Source organism: Microcebus murinus, chromosome 4 (genome assembly GCF_040939455.1).
Source record: "Microcebus murinus isolate Inina chromosome 4, M.murinus_Inina_mat1.0, whole genome shotgun sequence".
Classification (NCBI taxonomy): domain Eukaryota; kingdom Metazoa; phylum Chordata; class Mammalia; order Primates; family Cheirogaleidae; genus Microcebus; species Microcebus murinus.
The window spans coordinates 68,223,537-68,241,822 of record NC_134107.1 but is presented as its reverse complement, the minus strand read 5'-3'; the positions used below and the strand labels follow the sequence as shown (position 1 = coordinate 68,241,822).

At 36.4% G+C, this 18,286-nt stretch overlaps 1 protein-coding gene across 20 annotated transcripts in view; it reads left to right on the top strand.

Annotated features, from left to right (window-relative positions):
* The window catches only part of DLG2 (discs large MAGUK scaffold protein 2), a 1,870,454-nt gene that overhangs the window by 1,156,850 nt on the left and 695,318 nt on the right, over nucleotides 1-18,286 (top strand). For 2 of the 20 annotated variants that reach the window (XM_076002380.1, XM_076002378.1), the window contains exon 1: nucleotides 14,057-14,614. The exons of 17 other annotated variants lie outside the window; for them this stretch is intronic. In XM_076002380.1, the coding sequence (XP_075858495.1) occupies nucleotides 14,510-14,614 (105 nt within the window). In that variant the 5' untranslated portion in view covers nucleotides 14,057-14,509. Of the gene's footprint in view, nucleotides 1-14,053; nucleotides 14,615-18,286 lie in introns of those variants that run through there. One more of the 20 variants, XM_076002375.1, reaches the window with a different exon arrangement.

Sequence of the window (18,286 nt, the reverse complement as noted above, 5' to 3'; positions counted from 1 at the left end):
AAATAGAGTCCAGGAAGAATGAACACTAGGAGGTTACATATTTTAGACTAGAGTGTATGGTGATAAGAAAGGTAAATGTACAATTACCTATATAATTACTGATCACAGGTCAAATGTATGTTGAACTGAGAGCCAAAAGACATTAATTTAATCTTATGTCTATTCTTATTAAATGAATTGATACATTTAATTTAAATTAATTTATAAACACTGATGATAGTGCTTACTATGTGCCAGGCTCTACTTTAAAATCTTACAAATATTAACTCATTTAATCTTCAACAACCCCATGAGATAAGTACTATTATAATCTCCACTTTATAGAAAAAAAAAAAAACAAAGCAAAGAGAAACCAAGAAACTTATCCAAGATCCTATGGATAGTAAGTGGTGAAACAAGTTATTTTAACCTCTGTGAACATCTTTCTCTATCCGTAAATTGGGAATAAAAAGTCTGTGGGGATGAGATAGATGCTATATGGGAAGTAGTTTTTTTAAACAGTAAAATGACAGATATTTATCATTGTAATTTTAATACGTTATAATGCCACTATTACAATGATGTGGGCTCCGAACTTTAAATACTATTGGAAAACCAGAAAGTTTATAAGGGAGGACCTTACCCTCAAGGGACTTTACTATCTTTCTGGAGAGAGCTTACCAATATATGACATAGTATACAATTCAAAATTACATCTGATAGTTTTACTAAATTTAAAGCTATACCTTAGTTGAGGGGATAATGGGATTGTTAAGGATTAAAATGTAACCATAGATCATTGAGTGATAGCTCTGAAAGACACTTGAGAGATGGTTGAGACTAATCTTTTTGTTTTGTAATTGAGTAACTGAAGCTTGTCAAAGCAAAATGACTGAACCAAGATCTTATGACTAATTAGGGCAAGAATCATAACTAGAAGTAAGGGCCCTGTGTATTCAAATCTTGGTCCTTTCCTCTGATTAAACTTACCCTTTGCTTCCCTTCCTGCTGGAAGGTCAGTGCTTTCCATGCTTTTCTGTCTTCGCCCACCCCTCCCCAGGGAGATAGGTTGATTATAATATTAAATGATTAGAGCTTGTTAGTTAGGATAAAACGCAGGAGTATGAAACTTTCTGATGATTTTTCTAGAAAATTTTAAAGAAATTTAAAAAATAGCTTCAGTGAGGTACAGCTGATACAAGACCATCTATTCAAGATAAGGAACATATCCATCACCCACAAAATTTCTTCATGCCCATTCGTAATACCTCCAGCCATCTCCCTTACCCTAGCCTCCCTACCTCACTATTCCCAGGCAAGGATTGTTCTCTTTTCTGACACATAAATTTGTTTGCATTTTCTAAAATTTTATGTAAATGAGATCATAGTATATACTTCTTCTGTCTGTCCTCTTTCACTCAGCATGATTATTTTGAGATTCATCCATGTTGTTGCATCTATCAATAGTTCATTCCTTTTTATTGCTAAATAGTATTTGGTTGCATACAAATATCACAATTTGTTTATCCATTCAACTGTTGATGTTATTTCAGGTTTCAGGCTATTATAAATAAAGCTGCTATAAATATTTGCATAAAAGTATTTGAATAGTCTTTTGCATTTATTTCTCTTGGGTAAATATCTAGGAGCGAAATCATTAAATCATAGGATAGGTATATGTTAAATTTAAAAAAAAATCAAGTATTTCCAAAGGGGTTATCCTATTTTACATTCTCAGGAGCAATGTCTAAGAGTTCTAACCTTGGTATGGCCATTACTTTTTAACATTAGTCATTCTAATAGGTGCATAGTAGTATCAGATTATGGTTTTGATTTCCATTTCTCCAATAATTCATGATATTGATAATCATTTCACATGTTTATTTGATACCTGTATCTTCATTGGCGATTGTGTCTGTTCAAATATTTTGCTCATTTTTAATTGGATTATTTCTTTTCTTATTATTGAGTTTTGAGAGTTCTTGGCATATTTTAGAAACAAGTCCTTTATCAGATATATATTTGTAAATATTTTCTTACACTCTATGGCTTATCTTTGTTATTATCTCAACAATGATTTTTAGGGACAACAGAAATTTTTAGCCATGAAGTCAACCCCATGAAGATTTTCTCCTATGTTTCTTTTAATGTTTTATTGAGATTTCACATCTAGATCTATAATCCATTTTGAGTTAATATTTAGTAAGAGATCTGGCTCAAAGTTTGTTATTTTGCATATGGATATCCAATTGTTCTAATATCATTTGAAAAGATTACCTTTCCTCCATTGAATTGCCCTTGTAGCTTTGTTGAATATCAGTTGTCTATATATCTATGGGTCAACTCTTGGAGTCTTTATTATGTTCCATTGATCTATTTATATGTCTTTATGCCAGTACCACACTGTCTTGATTACATTAGCTTTATAAGTAGTCTAGAAATCAGGAAGTGGTTTTTTTTTTTTTTCAATTTTATTTTTCTTTTACAAAATTGTTTTGGCTATTGTATGTCTTTTGATTTTCACTATGATTTTAGAATCAGCTTGTCAATTTCTGAAACATAAATAAATAATAAATAAAATATGCACTAGGATTTTGATTGGGACTGCATTGAATCTATAAATTAGTTTCAGAGCATGACATTTTAATAATATTGCATCTTTAATCTGTGTACATACATGGCTTGTGCATTTTTATCAGGTTTATCCTTAAGTATTTCATTTTTTAAAAACTTACTAAAAATGGTATTATTTCTTATTTTAATTTTATATTTATTATCACTAATATAGAGAAATATAATTGATCTTTGTATATTAATCTAGTATTCTGCAACCTTGCTAAACTTGCTTATAATTTCTAGTAGCTTTTCTTCAATATTCATGAGATTTTCCACAGATAATTAGATCATCTGTAAATAAACCATATTTATTTTATAATTTCCAATCTTTATTATTTTTCTTCCCTTGTTACACTTTTTAGAACCTCTCAGACAATGTTTAGTAGAAGTTGTGAGAAGGGACATACTTGTTTTGTCTTTGGAGTTATTTTTTAAACAGAAATGGATATTGAATTTTGTAAAATGCTGTTTCTGTTCCTACTAAGGTGATCATATGTCAGTTTTTTTTGTTTGTTTCTTCAAAAAATTCATATAATAAACTACATTGGTTTGTTTTCAAATGTAAAACCAACTTTGTATTCTCAAGATAAAGCCTGCTTAATAATGATGCATTATCCTTTTTATATATTGCTGAATTAAATTTGCTAATTTATTTGAAATTTTGTATCTGTATTCATGAGAGCATATTGGTGTTTGCTTTTCTTATAATTTCTTCATCTGGTTTGGGAGCAGGTTAATGCTGGCTTCAAAAAAATGAATTGGAAAGTATTTGTTCCTCTTCAGTTCTCTGAAAGTTTGTGTAGAATTGCTATTATTTCTTTCTTAAATGTTTGGTAGAATTCATCAGTGAAGCCATCTGGGTGTGGCATTTTCTTGGTAGGATGTTTTTAATTACAAATAACTTTAGTAGGTATGTGGTATGACTATGCAGGTTACTTATTTTTTCTTGAGTGAGCTTTGTGGTATTTTGTGTCTTTCAAGGAATTTTTCCATTTCACTTTCATATATCCAGTATATCAAATTTATTGGCAAGAAGTTGTTTATAAAATTTCTTTACTAGCTCTTTCATGTCTACAGAATATGCAGGGATGTCATCTCCTTCTATCTTGAGTTTGATAATTTGTTCCTCCTTTTTTCAACATTAGTGTTTTTAGAGGATTATCATTGTATTGATATTATCAAAGAACTAGCTTTCGGTTTCATTTGTTTTCCTCTATTTTCTGTTCTGATATTTTTATTTCCTTCCATATGCTTATTTTGGGTTTAATTTGCAATATTTTTTTCTGGTTGCTAAAGATGAGAGCTGTGATCACGAATTTCGGACCTTCTTTTGAAATATAAGCATGTACTAATATATATCTTTCCTTAATTATTGCTTTGAGGACATCCAACAAAAGTTGATATATTATGGTTTAATTCAGTTCAAACTGCATTCTATTATAATTTACTTTGGATTTCTTCTTTAACCATTGGGTTATTTAGAATTGTATTATTTTGAGACATTTCCTTAATATTTTTCAAGTTTCCAGAGATTGTTCTGTCATTAATTTCTAACTAAATTTTATTGTGATCAGATAATATACTTCCTATGACATGATTCTTTTAAATTTATGAAAATTTATACCTCAAAATATGTTTTATCTTGGTAGATGCTACATGAGCACTTGGAAAGAATGTTTTTATTTTGCTGTTGTGTAAAGTATTCTATAAGGCTACACTGGCTCAAATTAATGGCTTGTTTTATACAAGTCTATATCCTTACAATTTTCTGTCTGCTTATTTTATTAATTATTTATAGAAGGATAGTGAGATCTCCAACTATAATTAGCATGTCTCTATTACTACTTGCTGCCTTGATCTCTTCAGAAAATCAACTCTATCTTCTAAACTTAGCAAGTCCACTGGGCTACAACTGCATTCCTCCTCCCTGCCCTGTGTCCTAGGAGTTCAAGGCTGTAATATGGGGGAAGCACAGCACCACCTTGTTTGTTTCCTTTCTCTCAGAATCCACTGTTTTTTTTTTGTCTGATGTCCATTCTTGAAATTCATTCTTTCATATATTTTGTCCTGTTTTTTGGTTATTTTAGGTGAGAATACAAACTCAGGCCCTGCTACTACATTTCTTACTGGAAGTGCAATTGCGATGAAGTTAAATTTAAATCAATCAAATTTAAATCAATCACCAGCAGAAAGCATTCCAGTATATACCTGCTTGTTTATTGCAATCCCACCATGCAAAAAGTACCATTCTGAGGCCTGCAATCTAAGTTAAAGCATAGGAACATACTTAGATATGATAGACATGTGACCTAGTGGCCTAGTGAGTGAGAATTTAATGGAAAATGGTAATGATTTAATATCAGACATTTTGGTAACAGGAGGAAAATACATATGGTCCACTTTGGGGCAGGGAGAATTGCACATTGAGTGGTAGTAGAAAAGAAATAGAAGATTGAAATAATATTACATTTATTTTTATATTCCCTATTTCTAGCGCAGTGCTTGGCATACAGAAGAGTTCAATAAATGTTTGTTAAACTGGGCCCAATTAAACTGAGTAAAATATTTTACTAGTTAAATGTTTTATTTATGGTAGACTCCACTTGAATTTTGAAAGTATGAGTTTTCAGAACTTATAAAAGTGATTGGGAAGGAATACAAAATATGTGATATGTACTTAATAAAACTAAATAATTAACTGAGTAATATAACCCAAATGACTAAGCTACCTAAAGGCTCCAAAAGTATATCAATGTGCCCCTATTAAAGAGTGTGGAGTAAAGATAGAATTTATCACCTTCAAGAGGTTTAAGATTTTCACTGAATTGATGAGGAAGAATTGATTAAAGTAATATTGGTTATTATTAGGAATAGAGAGTTACTAATTTTCATTCAAGAATAGCCTTGACACCCGTCCAAATCTGAGTGTTAAGTCATTGGTGTACAAATTTTTTCTTGGTGTTATTTTACTTCCAAACTAACCATTAATGAACTCTTTCCCACCCTGTGCCTTTGCTCTCCCTTTTCTTTCTCTGCAATTTCCCTTACCTATCTTGTCCAAATTCTACTCTAACTTCAAGCTCTAGCAAAGTGCAAAATCTTCCAGGAGGCTGCCCTAATTTCCCTATGGACACATAATTTTTCTTTTTCATTGTTTTCAGAATAGTTTATGCCACCTCTTTTATGGCACTTATACTTTTTTAGCTTATCTTTTTGGTATTTGTGCCTATGTATCATCCCTCCTATTAGATTTTAAGCTCCTTAAAGGTAGAATCAACATTTGATATATCTATTTGCCCATAATGCTTTCAAAAAGTATAATACAAGGGACATGCTTGATATGTTTGTTGGATAAGTGAATGAGTCAAAAGGCATTTATGTAGAATTTCTACACACAGAGACTATGAATTTTCTACCCTTCCTCCAAAGAATAAAGAAAAGAGGGGGGGGCGGAGCAAGATGGCGGACGAATAACACCGCCAGACAGAGGGTCTCTGCAGAAAAGACCGATTCTAGCAGAAACTAGAGGAAAGAAGCAAGAAGACGAGCATACAGCGGACAAGGGCCGGAAGGAGGGGTACCTGAGACCCCGGGAGACTCCACGGGAGGAGGCTGCGGAGGAGAACTGGAGGCTGAGACCACCAGAGCAGCCCGGAGACCAGCGGCAAGGGTAGGTGGATTTGCTGTTTCCCCTCCCCTGCATTCGGGACTGCTGGTGGGCTCCCCAGCGGGTGGAGAGACCTGCGGACATCAGCCCAGAGACTGCCGCCGCCTGCCAACGGTGAGCCTGTAACAGACGTGGCACCAGGTTCCCAACTTCCTCCGGGCACCTCTGTGTGCACGGAGAGCCGCGCGGCAGGAGCCATATTGCCTCCTCCTCCCCTCCGCCGACCCTACCCGCGGCTGCCCAGAGAGACAATACAGCCACCAGCCGGAGGCACCTCCAGGGAACGGGACCTTCCCGTTTGGGACCCCGCCCGCCCTCCCAGGTGCTGCTGGCACCTTGTTCCCAGGAAAACGGTGCCGACTCAGAGGCTGAGAGACATAGACCCAGCTTGGGCTCCCTGTGGGTGAATTAGGACCGGAAACCCTCTCCCTGGTGGGAATACAGTTTGAACTCTGGGACCCAGAGGTCGGACCTGCAGACCAGATCCCCTGCACCGAGGGCTAGCATTGCCCGGGGCACAGAAGGATTATACGTGAACAGCCCACTGAGGTCTGTGTGCCTCCAGGTGCAGATCGGCGTCCTAGAGGTCTGTGTGCCTCCAGGGGCGGATCGGGCGGAACGGCGTCCCAGGAGGAGGCCCTGCGCCCAACCCAGGTGGCGTTCCTGTGCAGGGAACCTCCCCGCCGGCATCACAGTCCGGGGAGGCCTGGTGGCTTGTGGTCTGGCCTGCTGGCAGAGGCTCAGGAGTAGCTGCGGAGTTGGGGAGGGTGGAAAGAAGCGAGGCCTGCTGCAGACTGTGGGTCTCAGACAGCCCCACCCCCACACCCAGACTTTCTGGCTGAGCGGGACCATCCCAGCCCCGCCCTGACAGCAGAGAACAGAACTTTGACCCCTGCTAACGGCCTGAGGGCAGGCTTACCCAACCCAGCTCCGCCCAGAACGAGAGCTGATAACAGGACTCAAAATCAACACCATAGCCTGTTCCTCCAAGCAAACGCCACCTACTGACAGGGACAGCATCTTGCACAGCCTTTCCACGGCACCCACTGACTCAATATACAGGGAGTGGTCCAATTTCACCCACAGGCACCACCTAACGCCTCAGAAACTAAACAAGGTATGTGAATACCCAAACAATAACCTAAGGAAAGAAACAACAACTGATCGACATGGGAAGAAATCAGCGAAAGAACTCAGGAAATATGAAGAACCAAACGGAAAACACACCCCCAAGGAGGAGCACCAGCCCCCTAGAAACGGACACCGACCAAAATCAGGCAACCAATATGACAGAAAAGGAATTTCGTATGTGGATCATAAGAACACTCACCCAGCTGCAACAACAACTCAATAACCAACACCAAGAAAACACAAAAAACCTCCAAGAAATGGAACAAAGGTTCAACAAAGAGATTGACACAGTGAAGAAAACTTTAACCGAAGTCCTGGAGATGAAGAATCAACTCAGAGAACTACAAAATACTGTGGAAAGTCTCAAGAACAGGGTGGATCAAGCAGAAGAAAGAATCTCAGAGCTTGAAGATAACACCTTCCAATTAAATAAATCAGTCACAGAAATACAGCAGAGAAACAAGAGAAAAGATCAAAGCCTACAAGAGCTGTGGGATTATGTGAAAAAACCTAACGTGAGGGTCATAGGTTTAGCCGAAGGGGAGGAAGACAACACTCAAGGGCTGGACAAGCTTTTTGAAGATATAATAGAGGAAAATTTCCCAGGTCTTGCTCAAAATCTCGATATACAAGTTCAAGAAGCCCAGAGGACCCCTGGGAGATTCAATGCAAACAGGAAGACGTCACGTCATGCAGTCATCAGACTGACCAAAGTATCAACTAAAGAGGCCCTTCTAAGAGCTGTAAGACAAAAGAAGCAAGTGACATACAAGGGAAAGCCAATTCGAATAACATCAGACTTCTCTAATGAGACTTTACAAGCAAGGAGAGACTGGGGCCCCATTCTCACTCTTTTGAAACAAAACAATGCCCAGCCTAGAATATTATTCCCTGCAAAACTAAGCTTCATATATGAAGGAGAAATAAAAACATTCTCAGACAAGCAAAGGCTCAGAGAATTCACCAAGACAAGACCAGCCCTACAAGAAGTACTTAAAACAGCGTTATGCACGGAACATCATAATAATAATCCACGGATATAAAAACAACCAAAACCCAAAGATATTAAAGGCCAGATATTACAATGGCTCAAGACACAAATCATAGCAACAACATCCAACCCAACAGAATGATCAGTAATCTACCTTACCTATCAGTTCTCTCAATAAATGTGAATGGCTTAAACTCTCCACTCAAGAGACATAGGCTGGCTGAATGGATAAGAAAATACAGGCCAAGTATATGCTGTCTTCAGGAAACACATTTAACCTGCAAGGATGCACATAGACTAAAAATAAAAGGGTGGAGATCAATATTCCAAGCAAACAGAAGCCAAAAGAAGGCTGATGTGGCAGTTCTAATTTCAGACGATTTAGTTTTTAAGCCAACAAAAGTAGTAAAAGACAAAGAGGGTCATTATATAATGGTGAAGGGCACAGTCCAACAAGAAGAGATAACAATTTTAAATATATATGCACCCAACTTAGGTGCACCCAGATTCATAAAGCAAACCTTACTGGATCTAAGCAAATGGATTAATAGCAACTCCATAATCGCCGGGGATTTCAACACCCCACTGACGGCACGAGACAGATCCTCCAAACAGAAAATTAATAAAGAAATAATGGACTTAAACAAAACTCTAGAACAATTGGGTCTGACAGACATCTACAGAACATTCTACCCAAAATCCACTGAATATACGTTCTTCTCATCAGCTCACGGGACATTCTCTAAGATTGACCATATCCTAGGACACAAAGAAAATCTCAAGAAATTTAAAAAAATAGAAATCATACCATGTACCTTCTCAGATCACAGTGGAATAAAACTAGAAATCAACCCTAACAGAAACTCACATTTCTACACAAAAACGTGGAAATTAAACAACCTCCTACTAAATGATTACTTCGTAAATGAAGAAATCAAGACGGAAATAAAAAACTTCTATGAAGAAAACGACAATGGAGAGACAAGTTATCAACTCCTCTGGGACACAGCTAAAGCAGTTCTGAGAGGAAAGTTTATCTCCATAAATGCCTATAACCAAAAGGCAAGAAGATCACAAATAGACAATCTAATGAAACGACTCAAAGAGCTGGAAAAAGAAGAACAGACCAACCCCAAACCCAGCAGAAGAAGTGAAATCAACAAGATCAAATCAGAACTAAACGAAATTGAAAACAGGAAAGCTATTCAGGAGATTAATAAAACAAAAAGTTGGTTCTTTGAAAAAATAAACAAGATTGACACGCCGTTGGCTAAGCTAACGAAAAGCAGAAAAGAGAAATCTCTAATAAGCTCCATCAGGAATAAAAAAGGAGATATCACAACTGATCCCAAAGAGATACAAGATACAATTTATGAATACTACAAAAATCTTTATGCACACAAACTGGAAAATGTGGAGGAAATGGACAAATTTCTAGAAACACACAGCCTCCCTAGGCTCAACCAGGAAGAAATAGATTCCCTGAACAGACCAATCTCAACAGCTGAAATAGAAACAGCAATTAAAAATCTCCCTAAAAAGAAAAGTCCCGGTCCAGATGGCTTCACACCTGAATTTTACCATACTTACAAAGAAGAACTAGTACCTATCTTGCAGAAACTATTCCACAACATCGAGAAGAACGGAAACCTCCCCGACACCTTTTATGAAGCGAATATTACTCTGATACCAAAACCAGGAAAAGATGCAACAAAAAAAGAAAACTACAGACCAATATCCCTAATGAATATAGATGCAAAAATTTTCAACAAAATCTTAGCTAACCGAATCCAGACACTTATCAAAAAAATAATCCACCACGACCAAGTGGGCTTCATCCCAGGGATGCAGGGATGGTTCAACATACGTAAATCTATAAATGCAATTCACCACATAAACAGAAGCAAAAACAAAGATCACATGATCCTTTCAATAGATGCAGAAAAAGCTTTTGACAAAATTCAACACCCTTTCATGATACGAACACTTAAGAAAATAGGCATAGAAGGGACATACCTAAAAATGATACAAGCCATATATGACAGACCCATAGCCAACATCATACTGAATGGGGAAAGATTGAAATCATTCCCACTTAGAACTGGAACCAGACAAGGCTGCCCACTATCTCCACTTCTGTTCAACATAGTGCTGGAAGTCTTGGCTACAGCAATCAGACAAGAAAATGGAATCAAAGGTATCCAAATAGGGGCAGAAGAGATCAAACTTTCACTGTTTGCTGATGATATGATATTGTATCTAGAAAACCCCAAGGATTCAACCAAGAAACTCCTGGAACTGATCAATGAATTTAGTAAAGTCTCAGGATACAAAATTAATACACAGAAATCAGAGGCATTCATATACGCCAACAACAATCTAATTGAGAACCAAATCAAAGACTCAATTCCCTTCACAATAGCAACAAAGAAATTAAAGTACCTAGGAATATATTTAACCAAAGAGGTAAAAGACCTCTACAGGGAGAACTATGAAACACTGAGGAAGGAAATAGCAGAGGATGTAAACAGATGGAAATCCATACCATGCTCGTGGATCGGCAGACTCAATATCATCAAAATGTCTATACTACCCAAACTGATCTACAGATTCAATGCAATACCTATTAAAATCCCATCAGCATTCTTCACAGATATAGAAAAAATAATTTTACGCTTCGTATGGAACCAAAGAAGACCCCGAATATCAAGAGCAATTCTAGGCAACAAAAACAAAATGGGAGGCATTAATATGCCAGATATCAAACTATACTACAAAGCTGTAGTAATTAAAACAATATGGTATTGGCACAAAAACAGGAATATTGACCAGTGGAACAGATGTGAGAATCCTGATATAAAACCATCCTCATATAGCCATCTCATCTTTGACAAAGCAGACAAAAACATACGCTGGGGAAAAGAATCCCTCTTCAATAAATGGTGCTGGGAAAACTGGATAGCCACCTGTAGAAGGCTCAAACAGGACCCACACCTTTCACCTCTCACAAAAACCAACTCACGCTGGATAACAGACTTAAACCTAAGATATGAAACTATTAGAACTCTAGAGGAAAAAGTTGGAAACACTCTCCTAGACATCGGCCTGGGCAAACAGTTTATGAAGAAGTCCCCAAAGGCAATCACAGCAGCAACAAAAATAAATAAATGGGACATGATCAAACTACAAAGCTTCTGCACAGCCAAAGAAATAGTCATGAAAGTAAACAGACAGCCTACAGAATGGGAGAAAATTTTTGCATCCTATGCATCCGATAAGGGACTGATAACTAGAATATACTTAGAACTCACGAAAATTAGGAAGAAAAAATCAAATAACCCCATTAAAAAGTGGGCAAAGGACTTGAACAGAAATTTTTCTAAAGAAGACAGAAGAATGGCCAACAAACATATGAAGAAATGCTCAACATCTCTAATCATCAGGGAAATGCAAATCAAAACCACAATGAGATATCACTTAACCCCAGTGAGAATGGCCTTTATCAAAAAATCTCCAAACAATAAATGCTGGCGTGGTTGCGGAGAGAGAGGAACACTCCTACACTGCTGGTGGGACTGCAAACTAGTTCAACCTCTGTGGAAAGCAATATGGAGATACCTTAAAGCGATCCAAGTGAATCTACCATTTGATCCAGCAATCCCATTGCTGGGCATCTACCCAAATGATCCAGTGACACTCTACAAAAAAGACACCTGCACTCGAATGTTTATAGCAGCACAATTCATAATTGCAAGGCTGTGGAAACAGCCCAAGTGCCCATCAATCAAAGAATGGATTAATAAAATGTGGTATATGTACACCATGGAGTACTATTCAGCTCTAAGAAACAATGGTGATATAGCACACCTTATATTTTCCTGGTTAGAGCTGGAACCCATACTACTAAGTGAAGTATCCCAAGAATGGAAAAACAAGCACCAGATATATTCTCCAGCAAACTGGTATTAACTGAGTAGCACCTAAGTAGACACATAGGTGCTACAGTAATAGGGTATTGGGCAGGTGGGAGGGGGGAGGGGGGCGGGTATATACATACATAGTGAGTGAGATGTGCACCATCTGGGGGATGGTCATGATGGAGACTCAGACTTTTGGGGGGAGGGGGGGAATGGGCATTTATTGAAACCTTAAAATCTGTACCCCCATAATATGCCAAAATAAAAAAAAAAAAATTTAAAAAAAAAAAAAAAAAAAAAAGAAAAGAGGATCTTTTAGGAGATTCTGCTTACATGAAAGAACAAAAGGACCCAATGAACAAGATGTGGAAAAAGCCCTAGAGATGATAGAAGACCTAGAAATTAGGGTCTGGAATAATGATAAACATTTGCTCAAGGATTTCAGAAAGGATTGTCTGGGATTTTGGAAGATGACTTTAAAAACAACTTTTTAAAATTTTCTTGTTTCCTTCATTTACTAGTGAAGGAATATTTTCTGGAAGTTGTGGGCTGGCTGGTCGGCAGTGCATGAAGAAGCACCATGTGGCTGGGGCAGATGGGAGACTATAAGGGCAGGAATGAAGGCAGAGGAGGGACTGTGGGTGTGAGCTGAGCAGAAGAACACCATGAATGAGAAAAAGAGAAGGTTGGATTGAATTGATATCGAAAAACAAACTGACTAATGGCAATAGCCTTATGGTTGTGTACTCATGAAATACTAAGGAAAAACAATCTCCCTACAAATTAGCCCAGGTAAAAATTTTGGGGAAAAAAACCCCAAAAAAACAGTTCTACTTTCTATTACTCTAGTACAAAATTGAAAGTTAGTTGAGATAAGAGGAAAATTTAGCTGATATCAGTTTGAGGTTTTCAAACCACAAGGTCATTAGCATGAGCTAATCCACCAACGCCAGGGTACAAATGCAGAAAAACTAGGTAACCCAAATCATGCCGCTTTTCCAAAAATAATACAGCAAAAGTTCTTTCATTTATGTTATAAATTGTTTCCTATAATTTGTACCTTGTTTTATACTCCTTGGGTTTTCTAGGTCAATTAAATAAACAATTTATTTATTATGCTGTATAATTCCCTCCTTTTGCCTTTCACCTCTTAAAATGCTTCAGTAAATATCACCATTGTTGGTTGTGGAACTAGCCCTGAAAGTATGGATTCCTTTGGAACTTCTGAGGGTTCAGCACCTTCTTTCAAGATAACTTACCCCTTGCTTCAGCAATCCCTCAGGTGAAGGGAACTCAGAATATGTCCCTAAATTCTGTTCATATTTCATTTAATGCTTTTACCAGCCTTTTTTGTTGTTGTGTTACAGAGAACATGCATATTTCTTTGGAATTAACACATTCCAGCTCTGTGCAGCCCACTCTCAGTTCCCAAGAACATTCAAAGGCATAATTTTCCTGTATTATCTGTGTAAATTTTAGCTAGAATAAAAAATAAATGTAACTTTTCTTTAATGCATAGACAATACAAAGGTTTTCTAATTACTGTTAAATTTTAAGATACTCACAAATCTTCTGGCTAATCTTTAGGGATAATCTCAGCTAAACAATCTATAGTGTCACAAAAGACGTAATAATCTGTAGGTGAAGAATGTATCACATCTAGGTCTTAACTGAGAGGAGAGTTGGACGTATCAAATAACACTGTGAATGTGTATGTAATATAGCTGTATTTCTCACACAGCAGCAAGTACAGACACCTGCATATGTATATACATGTGTGTATGTAACATGCTTCCTTCAATTTTACTACATTTCACAAGCTACTCAAATTCTACCTCCATGGCTTACCACTGAAATCTTCTGATAGAAATATTTTTTCACATCTCTGTCCCTCCTACTTCTTTCCCCCCACACACTTATGGTATGTGCAGTTTCGCCAGACCCGTGTAAAGACAGGGGAACACTGATGGGATTGCTTTTCACAAGTGTGGGAAAGAAAATCCTTCCCAATGAAAACATCTGTCTCTGTTCAAGTCATGCCCAGTTATCCCCCAAAAGAAATGTTCTGATTAACTTTTTTTTTAAGTCTTAAGATAGCAGTTTGTGTAGCAGATCTAATTAAGAAGTTTATGTAACAGATCTGCAGGGTTTTTTTTCCTCCTTCAACTGGGTTCTATGAGCTCAGTTTGAGTGTTACCAGCTTTCGCTATGCAACGGCCAAGTGCTTCTCGGGCTGAGAATTATCAGCTTTTGTGGGATACTATTGCTTCCTTAAAACAATGTGAACAAGCTATGCAACATGCATTCATTCCGGTAAGAAACATTTCCTTTTATTTTCCTAGGTATTCTTTTATTTTATTTTTTTCCTTTTTTACCTGTTACAGCTATAGAGAAATGCATGTATTCTATGCATTTAAAGGCATGGTATATTCTCTTTAATTCTTGTTCAAAATAAATATGTCTGTTTTTGCTCTGTATAAAATCTGAATTCTTAATATTACCAAACATTAATTAGTGAGAAAGAGTAAACAGTGGTCCAACCAAACTCATCCCACTTAAGATAATGGTTTCTAATAGTAATATATACTAAAAAAAGGTCACAATATTGATATTACAGATATTAATGTTTAAAATAACCTGCAATGTGAACTTCCTGATTGGTTCCCCTAAAACTACTTAGAATTGCACAAATATCTTTTGCAGTTGGGTTTAATAATATCATATATACATTAAGAAGCCAAAAGTTACTTCTTAAATTTTTTTTCTTTGCTTATCCAAGAATACTTACCAAAAACTTCTCTTGAAAAGTGTGATTGTTTTTTAAATAGGTAGTGATGCAATACTTAGATCCTTGTAAGCCTGATAGAAGCGTATAGATATATAAAGTGAATTAATAAGTGAGTTATTGTCATTGTGTTTTATATTGCAGAAACATTGTTTGTGCTTATCATTTATCCAAGTAGATAAACCAGTCTGGGTACATTTGATAGGCTAAGATAAATAGGACTTGGAAGAAAAGTATCAAAATATTTGATTATTTTAATTAGATCTATTTCAAAGTATTGAGATAACCAATTAGCAATGAGAAATGATTGTTAAAAATTAATCCCTGCTAAAAATGATTTGGAGCCCCCTCAAGAAAACATCATTTCTGACATAAAAACTCAAGAGATATGCTTCTATCAATAGTTACAATAAACTTTCCTTGAAGTTCAAGCTATTTTCAAATGACTCAAGTTAGATGCCATCATATTTTTCACTGTAACTTAGGAATCAACTAAATGTCACAAAGACTATGTTATATTTGAAGTTTTTCAAATGAACCACTATATTCTAGTTGGATCACTGAAAGTTGATATTGACTATTAAAGACATAAATTTTACACAATTTTTTTGCAAGGAACCTAAAGGAACTAATGATGGGGCTTTAAATCATATTAAGTTATAATGATTCTCCTTTGAACCAGAATATAGTATGTATAGTTTGCTTCTACTGTCTTTATCAAACTTCTCTTCCTTTGTTTTATCAAAGAGAGTATGATACGCTTTGTGAAGTTCATCTCCTCCTTCATGGAGCCTTCTCTAACTAGGCAGAATTATTTTTTCCCTTCTTGGTTCCTTGTACTCATCTCTGATTTATGACATAAGATTTTATTTTTAAGTGTTTTTCTCTCTGTCTTTCTAATTATACTCTCTTTGGAGAGAGGTGAAAAGGAAAGTAAGTTGGAGAATGAAACTAACATGTAGTTTTCTTGTTTTCCTTTCTTGCACTCCTTGAATTTAGAGGTGCCTCTGTTTCCATTGTCTAGCACAGTGCCTGGCACGTAAAGAGTGCTTGGTGAACGTGTGAGGAATGACTAACAAATCAACAGGAGTCTCCAATTCCAGGATATCTAGTTGATTCATGATATTTTTCAGTGCCAGCTTTGTCTATACTGATATCAAAAGATTATTTCTATTCAGATCTGTCGGAGAAAACCATACACCTAGACTAAAGCATTGCAGTGAGGTAGTGGTGGGGCCAGAGAAGCATTAATACAGAGAATAGACCCTTATGGGGAAAGATAGCCTTGGATTCAATTCCCATATTCAATGGGCTACTTTTTCTTCCCTTCTAGTGTCTGTTCCCAATTTCCCCTACTGCGCACATACACATGAGCATACCCAAGTTATCATTCAGATTTGCTTTACTTTTGCCTGCTCTAAATTTTCAGAAGACATTGAAAATTTGCCAGTGTCTCAAGTCTTTTCTAATTTCTTCCAAGTCTTTATTAAATATATCATTGTATCATCATAATTTTTAGGAAACAATAACCATCATTAAAATATCAGTTGAGAATAATTCTGTTTAAACTTAGTCTCAATTTATTCCTTTGTCAGCATATATAATTTAGAACTTAGAAAAAGTTCTCTATTTCCTGCTTTATGCACACCTGAACCAAATGATATATGGATATTTATTTTATAAATACACAGCTATTTATACATACATGTACATACAGATACATACAGTAGTTTTGCTTAATGATATCCTTTGTTGTTCAGGATATCTTAATAAATCCTAAAATATACATATCCTATCATGCTGATTCTATTAAAGTAATGGCAAACTATATGGCTAAATTAATTGCCTTCTTTAAAATAAACCTTAGTTCTCTTTTAAAGTATTTGAAAATGAATAATGTGTAAAAAGTATAGACACATATTGATATAGGTGCTCTTAGGAAAACTGACCTGAAAAAGTCACAATCAGGTAAACGCTGTTTTGTGTATCCACTGTAAGTGTGGATTCCTAACACATCATTAGAATGCAGTCATCTAGGTGGTCTGGATCATCTCTCTTTGATACACAATAAACTATAGATCACAAACAGTTTTTCAGTCAGTGCAGTTCTGTGGATTAATAATAAACCTGACATTAAAACTCAAGTCATGATACAATCTGCTCCCAGAGAACCTTCCTATACAGACTAAAATTCACATTGGTGAAAGGAAACTTACAGCAGCTTATTCCTAGATAATGCTGCCCAAAACAGCCTACAGAGAAGAAGGAAACTAAACTTTGAAGTCCTTGAAAATTTCAGGATTTGATTTCACAAATCAGATCATGCCTTATAGTGATGAAATGGGGAAATCAAATCTAGAGTCTCAAGGAGATTCATCTGCTAGACCCAAGAGTCCAAGTACAAAACAGTAACACATAGTGTTCCATATCTTTTATCATAAGTGCCTGGACAATGTCAGTGCCTAAATATGTATTGAATGATAAAAAGCTCTCTCCTGAAGTCTTGTAAATTGGTTCCATCATTAGGTCCATAAGGATATTCTTCTAGACAGTCAACATTTTGGGGTATCAGGCAAATCAAAGGCTACTCATACTTGTTCAAATGAGTAAATTTATGCTTGTAAAAACAGTCCTACAATTAGTTTTTTTCATAGAGACTGTCCTGTGTTTTTATTCACTTATTAGTTCAATTCACTCACATTTTCTGGAGCCCCTGCTATGTGTCAAGTACTATTCTAGACACAGGATAAGGACCCAAAAGTACACTGACAACTTGTTTGTGACACCATCCTTTTGTAAGAGAGATAGCATTACTTCTTGACCAAATGGTGCTCCACTGTCTCTTGCTACAGTGTGAAAAGTTGGTTTTCCTTATGCTGCTAGTCATCATATTTAGATTTGGTAAAGGAATTCACACTGGTATTCAGTGAGTCCTCAGTGCATTTATTTTGTCCATCTTGCTACTAGACTCATGGCTTCTGTCAAAGAACAGTTGTAATAGTGTAATAGTATTCATTCATTCATCTCACAAAAATCTATTTTGACCCTAATTGAATGTAATACAGCTTACTAAGCATTGGGAAAGATACAGAAATGAATAAATCAGGAGAATCCCTGATTGGAATTCTATCTACAGGAGTATTCATACAGGAGCACTATCACTGTAACACCAAATACAAAGTGTTGAGTACCCTAAGTAC